The 15127-nt window shown below is 62.0% G+C and overlaps 5 protein-coding genes across 5 annotated transcripts; 3 read left to right on the plus strand and 2 right to left on the minus strand.

Moving 5' to 3' along the window:
• Positions 1-221: 221 nt before the first annotated feature.
• On the plus strand, positions 222-1618 carry slc39a9-b (Zinc transporter ZIP9-B; the record flags this gene model as incomplete). The annotated part of the gene is made up of 6 exons (XM_062768631.1): positions 222-318; positions 369-444; positions 493-582; positions 819-1102; positions 1154-1359; positions 1409-1618. The coding sequence occupies 6 exons, from the start codon at positions 222-224 to the stop codon at positions 1616-1618; spliced, it is 963 nt and encodes a 320-aa protein (XP_062624615.1).
• A 3081-nt stretch (positions 1619-4699) lies between these two features.
• Positions 4700-6047, minus strand: LOC62_02G002130 (uncharacterized protein; the record flags this gene model as incomplete). The annotated part of the gene is made up of 8 exons (XM_062768632.1): positions 4700-4978; positions 5023-5175; positions 5215-5379; positions 5561-5626; positions 5669-5703; positions 5749-5842; positions 5886-5921; positions 5973-6047. The coding sequence occupies 8 exons, from the start codon at positions 6045-6047 to the stop codon at positions 4700-4702; spliced, it is 903 nt and encodes a 300-aa protein (XP_062624616.1).
• A 241-nt stretch (positions 6048-6288) lies between these two features.
• On the minus strand, positions 6289-7552 carry NBP35 (Cytosolic Fe-S cluster assembly factor NBP35; the record flags this gene model as incomplete). Its single annotated transcript, XM_062768633.1, has 2 exons — positions 7341-7552; positions 6289-7191 (listed from the first exon to the last, which is right to left on the minus strand). Exons 1-2 carry the CDS (start codon positions 7518-7520, stop codon positions 6289-6291), a joined length of 1083 nt encoding a protein of 360 aa, XP_062624617.1. The 5' UTR covers positions 7521-7552.
• Positions 7553-7723: 171 nt separating this feature from the next.
• Positions 7724-9794, plus strand: LOC62_02G002132 (uncharacterized protein). Its single transcript, XM_062768634.1, has 6 exons — positions 7724-8300; positions 8384-8465; positions 8513-8682; positions 8771-8918; positions 9259-9360; positions 9419-9794. The coding sequence occupies exons 1-6, from the start codon at positions 7747-7749 to the stop codon at positions 9644-9646; spliced, it is 1284 nt and encodes a 427-aa protein (XP_062624618.1). The 5' UTR covers positions 7724-7746; the 3' UTR covers positions 9647-9794.
• A 3214-nt stretch (positions 9795-13008) lies between these two features.
• LOC62_02G002133 (uncharacterized protein) lies at positions 13009-13954 on the plus strand (the record flags this gene model as incomplete). The annotated part of the gene is made up of 2 exons (XM_062768635.1): positions 13009-13126; positions 13686-13954. 2 exons carry the CDS (start codon positions 13009-13011, stop codon positions 13952-13954), a joined length of 387 nt encoding a protein of 128 aa, XP_062624619.1.
• Between the last annotated feature and the right edge of the window lie 1173 nt (positions 13955-15127).

The following is a 15127-nucleotide window of genomic DNA, read 5'->3' on the forward strand; positions in this document are numbered from 1 at the left end:
GGCCGCCACCAACTGCTGACCGCACACCCCGACTCCGATAGGCGCCACGCCACACTGCGCCTCCGTCGACCAGGGTACCCTCGCGGTCGACTCCACCGTCCCCGACACGTTCGCGCCGCCGCGCTGCCTTCCCCCTTCTCCGACTTCCCAACAACTCCCTCCCCACCTGCCGACCTCGCTCTCACGTACCCCCACCCACCCGCCTCCCCGCCAAGCGCGCCATGTCGTTCGCCATCCTCGTCGGCCAATGCGCGGCCATGTTCTTCGCGTCCATCCTGGTGGGCTCGCTGCCGCTCCTCTTTAAAGCCGGCATCGGGTGTACGTCGCTTCGCTGTCTCGGGTGGGCAATGGTGCTGACTCTTCCACAGCCCGCGGGCTCAGCGGCGTGTCCGTCCTCGGAATGGGCATCCTCATCGGCGCGGCGTTGACGATTATCATCCCAGAGTGCGTTGGGTAGTCGGACTGGCTCCAGAGCAACGCTGATAGCCACAGGGGAGTGGAGACACTCTACGCTAGCTCCAAGCACTCGGAGACTCACACGATTGGCATGAGCCTCCTCGCGGGCTTTGCCTTGATGTTCCTGTAAGTGGTTTCCTCTTGCTCGTTGTGTCCAGCCTCGCCTCCCTCGCCCGTTCGACCCAACCGCGGCGCTTACGCGGTCGCCGCAGCGTTGAATCGTTCCAGCACGGCGACGGCGGCGGAGGCCACGGCCACTCGCATGGCCACTATCTCCCGACGACGAGCCTGCACGACGACGAGCCCCTCCCCCTCGCACCCCTCCGTTCTTCCCACGCCGCAGCGCCAGCTCACCCGTCCAGCGTCGAGAACATCACGCCGCACCCGCCGCACGACCACGAGGACTGCGAGGAGGAGCGCGCAGAGTACAGGGCCGCGATCGCCGAGGACCGCGTGCCGATGCTTCCCAAGCCCGATGCGGAGCACGACCACAAGTGTGCGAGCCATGCCGCTGCGCACGGGCTGAGTGCCACTCTCGGCCTGGTGATCCACGGCGCGGCGGACGGCATCGCGATCGGCGCGAGCAGCTTGTCTGGCAGCGCGCAGCTTGGCCTGGTCGTCTTCCTCGCGGTTTTAGTGCACAAGGGTGAGTATACAAACGCCACTAAGGCCGTAAGTGCACAACTCACGCCCCCAGGCCCTGCCGCCCTCGGTCTCACTACCACCCTGCTCAACCTCCACCTCTCGCCGGCGCAGGTGCGCCGCCGCCTGGTCATCTTCTCGCTGTCTGCCCCGCTCGGCGCGCTGCTCACGTACGCGTTCGTCCTGCTGTTCGGTAAGGGCAGCTCGACGAACGGGCACGACAGGCTCGGCTGGTGGACTGGCGTCGTGCTTCTCTTCTCCGTGAGTTGCAAGGTTCTCACATGTCCGGCGACAACTCACACACCCCCAGGGCGGATCATTCCTCTACGTCGCCACTGTCATCCAGCCCATCTCGCAGACTGGCCCAGACGACCACTGCCACGACATCCACCACGAGGTCCACAAGCGCGAGGAGCCCCCACCCCTCCCGTACGGTATGCGTACCGGTCTCATCCTCGGCGGCATGCTCCTTCCCCTGCTGCTCTCTCTGCTCGTCGGCAGCCACGACCACGGCGCATAGGCTGTGTGATCGCACATCAGCTACGTGATTCGCCACGCCTCACTCCTCATCATCTCTCACCATCACTACACACGCCGGGCTCCCGCTCGCAGACCCGCTCATCGCATGCCCGGTAGACGCATCGCCGATTGTACTTGTATCTTTATCTGGTTAACATAGACGGGTGTATGTCTTGACCTATGACTGGGAACATGATGCTGCACGAAACTATGATGATTAATCTACAACGCTATCTCCTCTCTGTGCTCAGTGCTACTCCTCCCTCCTACTACATCCTCCTGCCCACTCTCTCCCACTAGTCGAGATCGTCAGGGCTAATCGAGTTTTGGCGCCTTGCAGTGCTGCTGCTGCCGCCGGGTGCCTGGGACCCATCGCGCTCGCGCGCCTCTCGCTCCTCACGCTCGTGCGCCTCCTGCTCCCTACGTGCGTGCTTGGCGCGGTAGTCGTCTGGAATGGCTGACGACAGCTGGGCGGCGGGGAGCGCGCCAGAGGCGAGCACGGGCGAGGGCGGGTCCGCGTCCGTGTCCGTGTCGGCACCAGCAACGGGCGAAGGCGGGTCTGCATGCAGGACCGCCGCATCGTGCTCAGCCGCGAGCGAGTCGCCCGTCAGAAGATCAACTGGGGCTGGTGCCGCGGGCGGCCGGCCCAGGTTGGCAAAGGCTGATGCTGGTGCCGCCCCGAAACCTGAGGCACGACGAGGGGTGCCTGCTGGACGGGGGCCGACCCCTCCGACTGTGGGCGAGGTACTTCTCCTGTCGACATCGGGTCGGGCGCTGGCGGCAGCCCCCGTATCTGTCGAAGGATCCGATGATGAAGCAGTAGCCGCAGAGTCTCCTTCCTGTGTGCTGGGGTTGTTCGGATTGCCCTCGGCAGTCGCGGCGCCCGCCTGGCCCCAGAGACGGTTGAGGATGTTGTTGAAAATGCCACCAGGGCCAGTGACCGGCGCACCATGAGCTGGAGCAGTTGTAGGGGAGCCTGGGTTGGTTGAGCTACCAGCAGCGGCAGCAGCAGGCCGGTTCCCATCCTCTGGGACGAGGGAGAAGCGGCAGACTGGACATGAACCGTTGACTTCGAGCCAGGGAATCAGGCAGTCGGGGTGGAAGATGTGCCCGCATGGGACGCGGACCACCTCCTCGCCAAGCTTGAAGTCGTCCATGCAGATCGAGCAGTCCTTGTACGTGCTCTTTTCTGTGGGGTTAGCGAAGGAAGTCAACTCCAACCCACCCAACGTCTCCTCATCCAGCTTGAATCGCGGCAGACCATCAATGACCGTCTTTGACGCCGGCAATGGGCCCTGTGGACCCGTTGCCTGCATCAAGCGCTCAAGAACGTCGTTGAATCCCTCTGGGATGTCAGCCTAGCCCCCGGTGCGCACACTCACGCTCAGTCATGACATAGTCACCAAGCTGGCCGTTACGCCCGAACGGCGCTCCCCTCTCCTCCGCAACCATCTGCATGAGTGCCTGAAGCTGCGGTTGTTAGCGGGTGGTTCGTTGCAATCCATCACCCACCAGATCAATGCCCTCCATCTGAGGCTGGCCTGGCCCACGGTGCTGTGGCGGGCGTGCCCCAAAGCCGCCAAAGAAGCTATCACGTCAGCCTGATCCCCCTTCCCCACATACCTATCCAGCCCTTCGTTGGGGTTGCCCGGGGCGCCGTTGTACCCCGCGCCATTGTACTGTCCGCCGAGGAAAGGATGTCCCCAAGGCTGGAATGGCGGCGGCTGGCCGTAGCCTGCCGTGCCCTGGCCGAAGCCCGCCGGGCCGTTGTACGTCTGGAAGCGGACGGTCCCGTTCCCAAAGTTGAACTGCCACGTGCGCCCGTTGTCCGTGTTGGTGATGTTGGAGCCCGACGGCGCGGGGCGCGGGGGCGGCGTGTCGTGTGCGCGGGCCTGCTGCTGCTCGCCGCCACCGCCGAAGATCGAGCTGAACAGCGACGAGAGGATACCCGGCGCCTCTTCGGCCGGAGGCGCGGGCACCGGGCCTGTCGGGGGCCGCTCGGGGATCGGCGGCGGCGGGCCAGGCGGCGGCGCGTGGTACTCCCCCGGCCGGGTGGGCGGGTGCGGCAGCTCGTACCGCGGGTCCGGGTTCACTTCTGGGTCCAGCTGCGTGCGGGTGTCAGCGGCGGTGTCCGTGCGCGGGGCGAGGCGAGGAGGTCGGGGGAGGGGCGGCGGCGGACAAAGGCGTGTGGGGAGCATGCAGGCAGCGGCAGGGTCCGTAGAAGCGCGCCGCAGACTGGCCACATCCTGACGCCGCCGAGGACCTCACACCACGGACTACTTACAATCTCGATGAACTCTGACCGGCACGAAGCGCAGTGCGGGACGCCGTCGATCTGGGGTGTTATTCTGGAGCTCGTTCAGCACACCACTGCGAGCTCACCTCCAAGGGCCGCATCTGCGCCCCGCACTGTGTCGTGTCAGCGTTCGGTCCACTGACTGGCTGGTCGACGCGCGGCCGTCCAGCTAGTTAGCTTACCTCATGACATATCCAGAACGGCGACGCCTGGGGCATTGTGTGTGATGGTGGTGGGTGTGACTATGCTCTCTCTCTCTCGTGCGTGTGCTGTGCTGCTGTTCGTCGTGTTTTATGCTGTTGTTTGTGCGTTGATTAAGTTGTAATGTTGAGGTTTGTGGTCATGGAAGGTGGTAGAGTCAGTCAGTTGCTGGCGGCGAACTTGTAGATTTGGACCGACCGAGCAGTGTTGGGGAAGGCGACGCGGGGGACCGTGGAAGCAATGTCGTCACCGACGGCCTGTCATCCAGGCACACAAACACGTGGAGATTGCAGCCACTCTCCGTCGGTACTGAGGCGACCAGTTGGGTGGCAACCAGCATAGCATGTTGTTTACTCTTGTTTGTTGCTCACCAGCAGCTCGATCAGCTCTGTGCAAGTGACAGCAGCAGCAATCACATACCATGTGTGCCTGCACAGCATGACCATCTACAAACGAAGCCCCTGCCTGGCGCGGATGTGGCGCTCTCGCACGACTTCACTCTGTTCACAACGACATGAAACTTCTGTCATACCCAGACCACCTCACATGCTACAACAACTTATGACACGCTACACTGCCGCTCTCTTAATCTTCATCATCAGAGTCCGACCCCGCAAAGATGTCGTTGTCCTTGAAGATCTCAGCTGCTGTCTTTGCTCGCTTGGCTGGTGGCGCCTTGGCCTTCTCTGCTGGCTCATCGTTCGCCCCGTTGCGCTTCCGACTGTCACTCTTCTCCTCCGTCTTTTCGTCGAAGTGGACGCCAGACTTCTCGGCTGGTGGATCCTCCTTCTCAGCAGCCGCAACAGGAGCAGGCACAGCCTTCTTCGGCTTGTCCTTGCTGGGGTTATATTCGGCCTTGAGAGCCTGGAAAGATTAACTAAAGCTCGCAGAAATCCGTGCCAGCTAACCTTGATCTCATCAACATCCATCAGCTCCTTGGGCTGCCAGACCGTCGACCTCAGCTTGCTAGGGTGCTTTGAATCGATCCCGAGCACGGTGTAGAGATCAGACTTGGAGGACGAAGGCTCGATCCCGTGCTCGGTGAGCAGAGTCTTCATGACCTGTCTGTCAGCTTCGGGGGGAAACAAATAGAAGCTAACCTCGGTCATGAGCCCCTTGTCGTAAACGTTATCCACATAGAGGCAGATTAACTGCGAATACCCATCCGGATTAACTGTGGCGACCTTGACAGTGTTGACGCCCGCGTCCTTGAGCGGTCCTGAGGCGACAGAGCGTGCAACTCGAGCCCAGACACCGTCGACGTTCTCGTTACTCGAGAACAGCATCCTGCCGTCAGTGGAGGAAGGTCGAGGACTGCCCACCATTTGCCACACGTCCATCCCGATTCCTCGCTCAGCGTCTTGAGAGCCTGGGTAGCTTCGCCCAATGCCTGAGCTTCAGCACCTTCTCAGTAGAACGCGAAGGGAGGCTCGAGGGAAGGCTCACTTCGTCGCGGACAACCTTCTTGCTCTTGACACCCTTGCTAGCGCGAACCGGGATAGAGCTGTCACTCTGAATTGTCAGTTACCGCCATCCAAGCAAGAGACAGCTGACATCGATCTTGTTGATCTTCTTCACAAGGCCATCAACTGTGCGTGTCAGCTGATTCTCTCGAGCGTGGGTAGCTGACATACCGATGACCTGCCCCTTGCCAATCGCAATGGTATGCGCCTTGTCCTCAGCCTCGGGGTCTGTTGCCTCGCCACCGCCATTACGCGCCCATATCCACTGAGGAGTGAGTATTCTGCCAACAAGGGGCCTTGCTACTCACAGGCGCGTCGTCCTGGCTCAGGATGGAGGGCTTGTACTGCGCGCGCGTCAGCTGTGGTGGACGAGTTGAAGCAGCAGACAGGCACACCTTTTTGATAAACTCTTCAATGTCGAACTTGTGCTTTGGTGTCCAGTAGTACTTGAGTGGGTCTGGTGGACTCATTTTGCGTCGTGAGGTATGATGAGATGCGGAAGGAAGAGAAAGGAGATGACGGGAGGGGTGCCCGCGATTGTTGACGCGCTTGGCGGGTTAGGTGGACACTCGAGGTGGAGGGCTGGCTGGGAAACACGTGGCTCTGCTTCCGCTGACTACACTTCATCTCCTCACCTTGATGGCAAATGCATGGCTGGCTAACCGTACAACATGGATCTATAATGCACTGCTCCTCCTCTCGATGCACGCCTTAGGCGTCGCCCAGCTTCTCGCGTATCCGCTGTACAATGTCGAGGTACGCCTCGGTCGCCGGCGAGTCGGGGTACGCGTCGAGGAAGCTCTGGCCCTCGTCGCACAGGGCGCCGATGCGGGGGTCCAGGGGCACCTTGCCGAGGAGCTCGATTCCGAGCTCCTTGCCCATTGCCTCGGCGCCGCCGGTGGTCGGGGCAAAGATCTGCGACTCGCCCTTGCACGAGGGGCAGACGAAGCCGCTCATGTTCTCGACCAGTCCAAGAATCGGGAGGCCGACCTTGTTACAGAAGTCGATCTCCTTGCGCACGTCCTGCAGCGCGACCTCCTGAGGCGTTGTGACGAGCACGGCGCCGTCAATCCCCGCCTCGGCGAGGTACTGGACCACGGAGAGGTGCTCGTCCGACGTGCCCGGAGGCGTGTCCACGACGAGGTAATCGAGGTCTCCCCATGCCACGTCCTTGAGGAACTGCTTGATGAGGCCGTTCTTCTTGGGACCGCGCCAGATGACAGCGTCTGCAGCAGAGGGGAGGAGGAACCCGATGGACATGACGGCGAGGTTGTCGGTCGCGTACGCGGGCGACCAGCCCTCTGCGCTCGTGTGCACCGTCGCCTTCTCAAGGCCAGTCAGGAGGGGGATGGACGGCCCGCAAATGTCCACGTCCATGATGCCCGTCTGCAGCTCCTCGTCGGCAGCAAGCGCCCACGCCAGTGCGGCAGTGAACGTCGACTTGCCGACGCCGCCCTTGCCGGACAGGACGAGGATCTTGCGTCGGACGTTCTCCATGCGCTGGCGAATGAGAGGGATGTCGGGGTCTGGGCCCTTGGGACCCTCAGCACAGATAGCCTGGTTCGGGCAGCCGTCGCATGCATCGGCCTTGCCTGCGTTTTCCGCCTCGGGGCCCTGGGTGTGTGCGGGGGATGGGGTGTGCGATGGGGACGAGTTGAGGCAAGATGCGAGTTGATTGACATGTCAGATTGGACCGAAGGCGAGTTATAGAGGAAGAGACATGCATCAGTGCCATCATCTCATCGCTGCAAGACACCACTCACAGGACAGTGCTCGTTCGCATCCTCCGGCACCTCGCCAACAGGTTCAGGCGAGGACGACCCGTTCGCATCGCCGTTCGTTGTGTGTCCGTTGGCACCATTCGTCGTGCCGTTGGTGACGTGCACGCCGTTGGCGATGCCGTTCGTGATTGAGCTCACGCCGTTCGCGACTGCGGTGCTCATTTTGTTATTGTTGTTGCGTGTCTAGAAGTTAAAGAAAGACTTGTCGTTGAAGATGGTGGCAAAGTTGGCTCGTAATCAGTCAGCAGTTGCGAGTCGGAGCCCCCAGTTTATCCGGGCCACCCAAGTAGCGCCTGCCTCCACCTCCACTTGACTGGCCAAAGTCTGGCTTCCTGCTCTTCTCGATTCGCATCGCGACCAGGACGCTTGTTTCTCACACCTCGCAAGCATGATCCGCACCGCAGCAGCACGGCGACTAGTTCGACCTGGACCGAAACAAGCGCCTGGAGCGTCCCTCGGGGCAATGGGACGTGCCCGCGCGCTGCACGTCCACGCACATACCTTGTCCTCGCCGACGCCCGCCTCCCTCAAATCACACCTCGACTCGCTCCCTCTGACATGGGCGTCGTCCGAGGGGCTCTTGTTCTCATTCTCGACGTCGCTCCCGGCCGCTTCCATCGCCCCGCTGCTCGACATCCTCGCGGCGCACCCAAACGCTGTGGGCTCGTTCCACCTCTCCGCGAGGCAGGTGCCCGAGGTGTCCGTGGCGACTTTCACGCCCGAGCAGGGCGAGGCGCCGGTCCAGAGCTGGCATCTGAGCGAGACGGGTCGTGCGCCGCCCGCCGTGGGCAAGTGGCAGCGCCCCGGGGCGGAAAAGTACGTCGAGGACGACGCGGGCGACGCAATCGGCTCGCTTGAGGACCGGCTCAAGGACGGCGGGTGGGACGGGCTGTGGAAGGCCCAGGGGGAGAGCGTCAAGATTGACATCAGGAATCCGAAGTGGTGAGTTGGTGTGTGCTGGGCGGGGTCTGGAGCGGGGGAGGAGGGGAGACTAATGGCCTGGATATTTGGAGCTGAATCTCTAGCGTGAGGACACTGATCGCCCTGACCGACGCTACGCCAGCACCGACGCTTGCTGCCCTCGACGCATTGCCAGAAGCCACAAAGGTGGGTGTCAGGCCAGCGAAAGTTACATGTTATGCTGATGGCATCAGCTGGGCTACGTCGCTACTCCGACGCCGTTCCTCACAGGATACCCATTTACATTGTTCCACGGTCGCAAGGTGCTGCAGACCGGCGCTGTGGGGCTCGCTATCCCTAAACCTGCGGATGTCGATGTCGAGTACGGTGTCGAGCCGTTTGGTGCCCCGACCAAGGTTAAGGCGTGAGTGGTGCGAGAGGGTGCCACATTCACCAGCGTGGGGTCGAGTGGTGACGGCGATGACTCCTGATCTGGTTCACTGACGACGCAGCGCCCGAGGCAACCTCCTGCTCACTATCGAGGGTCCCAACCCCAACCCGACTGCCACGCTCATCGCCGCCCTCCATGTCCGAGACAAGGGCAAGGCAACGGGCCTGACCAAGGACGAGAGTTTCTGGCTTCAGATCCAAGACCCAAAGGTGAGTTATTCAACATCAATGTGCCACGCAGCTCGTGTCCACAGTGCCCGCCAGCGGTAAAATGGCGCGCCGTACGCCCAGTCGCGTGTCTTACGGCTTGCTGCGCGTCTTGTGTCTTGTCGCGTGGCGGTAGCGCGGTTTGTGTCACATCGCGGCGCGTGTACGACGTGTTTGTGCCGCGGCACGTACCCACGCCTTGGCATGCACGTACGGCAGGCAATCGACCTGTGCGCTGCGCGTAGCGACGGGGACGTGATGTGTCTGAGATCCCCACCTTCAAGACCTCATATCGTTGGCTCGATCGCTCGCGCTAACGACAATCTGTTGCTGACGGAAGCAGACCTCCGATGTGCGGGTGGTGCACATTCTTTCCGGTGATCCCAGTCGGGGGGCACTCTCGTTGGACACGGAAATCCCGCTGGTGCCCGGACAAGACGTTCAGGTAGGCAGGAAGAGCACCGACTGATGATCTGGGGCCAGAATTTCTGACAGAAGACTAGTTTATGTGCCGCACCGGTGCGATTCCTCTCCCCGAGCCGCTGGGTGGCGCTCTGCGGTTTGTGGCTCTGCCGCGGACCGACGAGGTCACTGAGACTGCTAGGGAGGCGCAGCCACATGCCGCCGACGGCTTCCTGGTGGCGTCAGAAGGTGGCTTTATCTGCAGCCCATCTAGGCTGCCGACAGCAGTGATCACTGTCGCTGGAGCCGCGGGGACTGCGGGATGGTGAGGGCACTTTGGCGGGGACGCCAGTGCGCCGGTGCCGCCGGATGCTAGTCTGTACACGTTTAGATTCTTACATACGATCTCGCTTGAAGCAGCAAATCAGCGCGCGCGCGTCGCACACGACGACGCGACGACGGGCAAACCATTCAGATGCGAGAGCCGTTGCCGTTGACGACGATGTGATGCATGTCAGCGATCACTCATGCACGGCTGTGCTCGCCCTGTGTTCGGCGGGCGGGCGTGTACGTAAAAGTCCAAGCATGTACCCCTTTTTTCCCCTACGGCTGCATGGCTGTACCAAACAATCCACAGGCCACGGGTGGGCCCAGGTAGTTGGTAGCCCCTCTGGATGGTTATGTAAAGGTCGTGTGTATGCGTGTATTGTATTGCGCGGCAGCGGCAGGCGCATGGGACGGGCGCGGAGGGGCAGAGTGTGCGGTGAGTAACCTTGTTAGCTTGGTTGTGCCGCGGCTCGGAGGGCGGCAGCAGCGGCACAACGCCAGGAGCCAGGAGCCCGGGCACAGGACTCGCCTCGTCACGCCGAACAAACGTCTGTCGCTCGGGAAGCCTCGTGCGTCCTTTCTACGTGATATCAGCAGGGAATGTGATCACGATCGAATCGAAGCGTCGCCTGTGGCCACCCTGAGGTGTTGACGGCATGTCGAGCGAGCGAGCGGCGCACGGCACCGGACTGATTTGATCACGAACAAAGCCATGGGCAAAGTGACGCCAGCAGGCAGGCAGGCCGCGGAGAGCGCCAGCCAGGCCAGCCGGCCGGGGCCCTAGTGTCCGTCCGAACCGACAGGCGAAGGCTGCCGCTGTAGACGAGAACGACGACGACGACGACGACGTCGCGTGCTGTAATTACAGCACGGGCGCCCTCAAACCTTGAGCCACGCTGGCGACAACCACCCACACACACACAGCCTGCCTCGTGCACCGACCCCCTCCCTCCCTCCCTGCACGCAGATCGCAGAACCCAACTCGCCGAGAGGCACAGAATACATGCTTGCTTGCCTGCTTGTTTGCTCGACGCCGGCGAGCTCGTGCATGTCCACGTCCACGCGAGGGGAGTCACCGCCCGCCATGCCGGCTGCCATGCCCGCCGCCGCCATGTGCCAAGGCCGCAAGTCACTGTACGCCGCACAAGCCGCTCCGCGCCGAGCGCGGCTCAGTCTGGCTCTCGTCATGACCCGCGGCGGGCTGGCTCGTGGCCTGCCTGCCTGGTAACCATGTCGCTGGCAGTGTGCTGGCTGCGTGCGCCCTGAGCAATCGCTCCGCTCGCTGCGCTGCGCTGCAGCAGTATATATTAGCCGGGGGCACCTCGCATAAGTAAGGCCTGGGTGCAGCCTGATGCCGACTAATGCCTCGGTCGCGCGCTCGCCTAATGCACGCAGCTGGGTGCGCCACACCTCCCGTATTGTGCGGGAGGGTTGCTAGGCTGGCGGGAGGTCGGGCTGGGCGCTGGTTGCCGGTTGATAAGTTTTCATGTGTGCTGCACCTGCTGCTTGCCTGTCGCTTCTTCGGTTCCTCTGAATCAATGTGCGGCGTTCTGACATTCTCGACTTGCAGTCGGTCGGTCGGAGAGTGCATAAAAGGGTCGATAAAGGGTGGCGCTGGGGGTTGTGGCGCAGCGCGGGCGGGGGCACGGGGCGGCTGGCGGCTGGCGGCGGCACTCAATCGCATGTATGCAGATGCACACACGCACTCACCCTCTCTCCCAGATCTAGCATGCACTCTACGCCTTGCCGGCTTGCGTCATGTTGCCAGTCGGAGATCCGCATTCAAGGCCGAGCCTGAACGCCGCCGCCCCGACAAAAAGAGACAACAATAGCGCGCATCCAGCCGGTGTACCCTGGCGCATAAGACACACTTACGCAGGTGCATCAGTCACGATTGCAGCGAGCGAGCGTACACACGAGCATTAAGCTCTGCCTTACGTGCTGTGTGTGTGTGTGTGTTTTGCTGTTGGTTGCAGTCATGATCCGCCGCGAGTGCCGCCCAGTGCCGCCAGTGCGTCCGCACCGATGCGGCCAGTGCATTGGTTGTCTGTTCCCTCTTGTCCCGGGGAATATAATACTCTAGCCCAGGGTGGAAGGGGCCAAGTGGTCTGTCACAGGGCCAGGAAGGGAGGGGGGGTGCGTGTGTCCCTGGCTCGTTGACCTCGCCTGAAGTCCGGGAGCACCACCATGCTGGCCGTGTTCCGTGGGCCTTGCAGCTGAAAAGCCCCTCGCGCCTGCCGGGACTCAAATTGTCGCCATCATGATGGAGGGGGCGCCACGAGCCCCTAGCCACGGCAGCCCTGGACCCCGTCCCCCGGGTCTCGACTGCCTGCCACGCGCTCACTCGCCTGCTGCAAAATGCACCAATTCACAGAAGGCACAAGGCAGAAAGCCGGCTGCCGGCTGGGCTGGGCTGGCTGGCTGACAACAGACTGCTGCTGCGGCCTGCAGCCCTTGAGGCACCAGCGGGTCCTGGGGCCTATCGCCTGTTCTCCCCTGGACCCCTGCTGCCACTCAACACACATCACACCACGCCTCTTTTGAATAATGGTCCTGGCTCTTTCATCGCGCGCGCGCGCTAGACTACAAACTGCCACCGGGGAGCCAGCTGTCTCACTTGGTCCTCCTCCACGATCTCTCTCGATCTCCTGACTCTTTCTCTGTGTTCATCTCATCTCCTTCTCCTCGACGACGACGACCTCCGCCACTGAGACGAAGACGACGAAAACCACGACAACGGCCACCACAAAGGCGACCGCACCCAGCTCAAGTGTTGATCACTAGCACGGCGCCCCCCACCACCGCCATATCACGGCCTCCTAGATCCCTGCGTCTCCTGCAGCCCAGTCGCCGGCCCTAATCTCGTGAGTGAGATCCATCTCTTCCTTGTCTCGTCGCCACCGTCTTCTTGTCTCGCGTCCATGCTTGTCGTCGCGTCGAGCATGCTCTTGGTCGCACGGGCGGGTGCGCAAAGTCGCCGCCTTCCCTTCATGCCCCCCGTGCGGCATCTTGGCTGGTCGTGCCCCCGACCGTCCTGATCGTCGCGTGTGTTCGGGCCTGCCCGTCTGCTTGTCGTCGTCTGTCACCCCGTCGTTGTCGTCGTTGTCGTCGTTGTCGTGTTGCTGGCCGTTGCTCGGCAGCCACTCCACAGTCTACGGCCGTCGTTCCGGTTTCTAGGCCGGAGAGGGCAGCTCGTGCGGAATGTTGCTTCGTCACCCAGGTCCCGTTTCCACGGGCCGACGGGTGGGCAAGCAGCAGCCCCGACGGAGGAGCTGTGCGCTGTGCATGCTTCGTGTTGTTGTTGCATCCCCACCACCGGTCGTTTGTCCACTCTACGTTGGGCGCAAACTTGAATGTGCACGCTATGCGCGTCTGCATTCATTTGGGCCTACAAGAGGCATTGTGGACAGACACCGCGTCTAAAGAGTCCGTTTTTGGCGCGTTATGGCTGCTGCCGAGCAAGGTTGCTAGCTCAAAGCGTCGTGCGTACGTCTGTCTGTCGCCTTGGTGCCACTCGTCTCCGCCCACCACCACCACCACCACCACCACCACCACCACATGGCCATGCAGCATAGCAGGCTAGGAGAAAAAAAAAGGTGTGCCGTATGTGCCGTGTTGTGCGGCAAGCGGCGGCACCACCCAGGCAGTATGCAACCCAAATCCGAGGTAACGTGCCTGGTGTTGGTCGGGCCAAGGGGGTTTGCAGTACAAGCTCTGCCCGGAGGCCAGGGCCAGACGCAAGGGGTGGCAAGCGGGGGGTGACGCTCGACGGCTCGGCGGGTGGGCACGAGGGTGTCATGATGACTAGTAGAGTTTTCTTTTGCGGTACCTGGGGGGACCTGGAAGGTGCCTTGACAAGAGAGACTCTGCGAGAGCACTTTGGCTCTCTCGTGGTCGTCGTCCAAAGGGGAGGGGGGGCACAAGGGCGAGGTGCGGCCAGGTCGCGGTAGAGTTTGCCTGCAAGCAACAGACGACAACGAAGTACGACAATCCGTCGCCTCGTGTCACTGTCACTCCTGGGTGCTAGCAACTCGTTGCCAGGTCGCTCGTCTCGTTTCTCTCTCCACCACCACCACCACATTCCCTCCTTGCGCCTCACTTTGGCCCGTGTCACTGTCTCTGTCGCTGTCTCGTCTCGTCTCACTTTCCTTGCCACCTTGGATTCCCACTCGTTTTTTTTCGAGATCCAGACCTTGCCCCGCACCCTGCAATCACCAAACCCCTACTCCAACGGCGAATGCCCAGCGAGCGCACACCACACAATCCTTAGACACTACGCCACGCAACGTTCGACAACAAGCAGCAGCTGACATTCATCGAGACCCATTTAACTAGCTTCCCAAGCTCCTTTCTCCCCCCCCCCCAACCCACGGGCTCAACCCATCGCCGCCCACAATGGCCCGCGATTTCCCCCCGGATGAGCTCTGCAACGGTGGCAGCAGTAAGTGATAGTGACGAGCTCACGACGGCGCCTCTCGCTCACACTACTACTCTCAGATGCTGCCGTGCTCGCCCAGTGGTACTACGACCGTAGTCGTGCCGTGCCGATCCACCCCCAGCCCGGTGTCCTCGTTGCCTCCATCCTCGTGTCCATCCTTGGCTCGTATGCCACCCTCCTGGTTATCGGTCGACGAACATCGTCTCGCGGTATTCGCAACCTCGCTCTCCTCCTCCTCGCCGCTCTCTGCTTCGCCGCCGTCGCCGTGTGGGGAATGCACTTCGTCTCGATGATTTCTATCCGTCTCAAGCCATGTGGAAACAACATTACCTGGTACCTGAACGTGAGTTGATGGCGCGCATATGGCGCATATGGCGCATATGGCGCATGGCGCACCTGCACTGCCCACCCTGCGCCCACCCCGTGTCAGTCTGTGTCCTGACCCCCCGCGCCCAGTTCTCGGCAGGCATGACTGTCCTGTCGCTCTTCGTCCCGCTCATTGCCACGTCCTTTGCTTTCTGGTTCTTGGGTTCCGAAGCAGACTTTGTGTGGTGGCGTGGTATCATCTCGGGTGTCATTGTCGGCCTGTCGAGTGAGTTGAGCCATTTTCAGCCATGGGGCTGCAAAGGGACTGTCTGACACGCGCCACAGTTGGTCTCATGCACTACTCGGCCGCCTTCAGGCTCCCAGACCTTGACCCTTCGTACTCGGCAGTCACCGTCGTCTTCGCCCTGATCCTTGCCTGTGTTGCCGCCACCATTGCGCTCTCGCTCTTCTTCCGCCTCCGCCAGCAGTGGCAGGACTCGTTCTGGAAGCGTTGCGCCTGTGCCGTCTTCCTTGCCACCGCCGTGTGTGGCATGCACTACCTCGGTCTCGGCGGTGCCTCGTACAAGGTCCGCCAGCACACCACGGTCAACGCCGAGTCTCTCACCAACGGCGCTACCCAGTCGACCCGTCTTACAATCGCCATTTCCGTCATGTGCGCGTGTATCATTGTGCTTTCGATTGGTATCGCCGTTGCCGACTTCTTCATTCGTCGCGACAT

Source organism: Vanrija pseudolonga, chromosome 2 (genome assembly GCF_020906515.1).
Source record: "Vanrija pseudolonga chromosome 2, complete sequence".
Taxonomy (NCBI): domain Eukaryota; kingdom Fungi; phylum Basidiomycota; class Tremellomycetes; order Trichosporonales; family Trichosporonaceae; genus Vanrija; species Vanrija pseudolonga.

What these genes read in the sequence shown, in the direction of transcription:
- LOC62_02G002132 (XM_062768634.1), top strand. Translation starts at nt 7,747, where the DNA reads ATGATCCGCACCGCAGCAGCACGGCGACTAGTTCGACCTGGACCGAAA. An exon ending in CATTGCCAGAAGCCACAAAG is followed by an intron (nt 8,466 to 8,512) that starts GTGGGTGTCAGG and finishes TGATGGCATCAG; the next exon opens with CTGGGCTACGTCGCTACTCC. An exon ending in GCCCCGACCAAGGTTAAGGC is followed by an intron (nt 8,683 to 8,770) that starts GTGAGTGGTGCG and finishes CTGACGACGCAG; the next exon opens with CGCCCGAGGCAACCTCCTGC.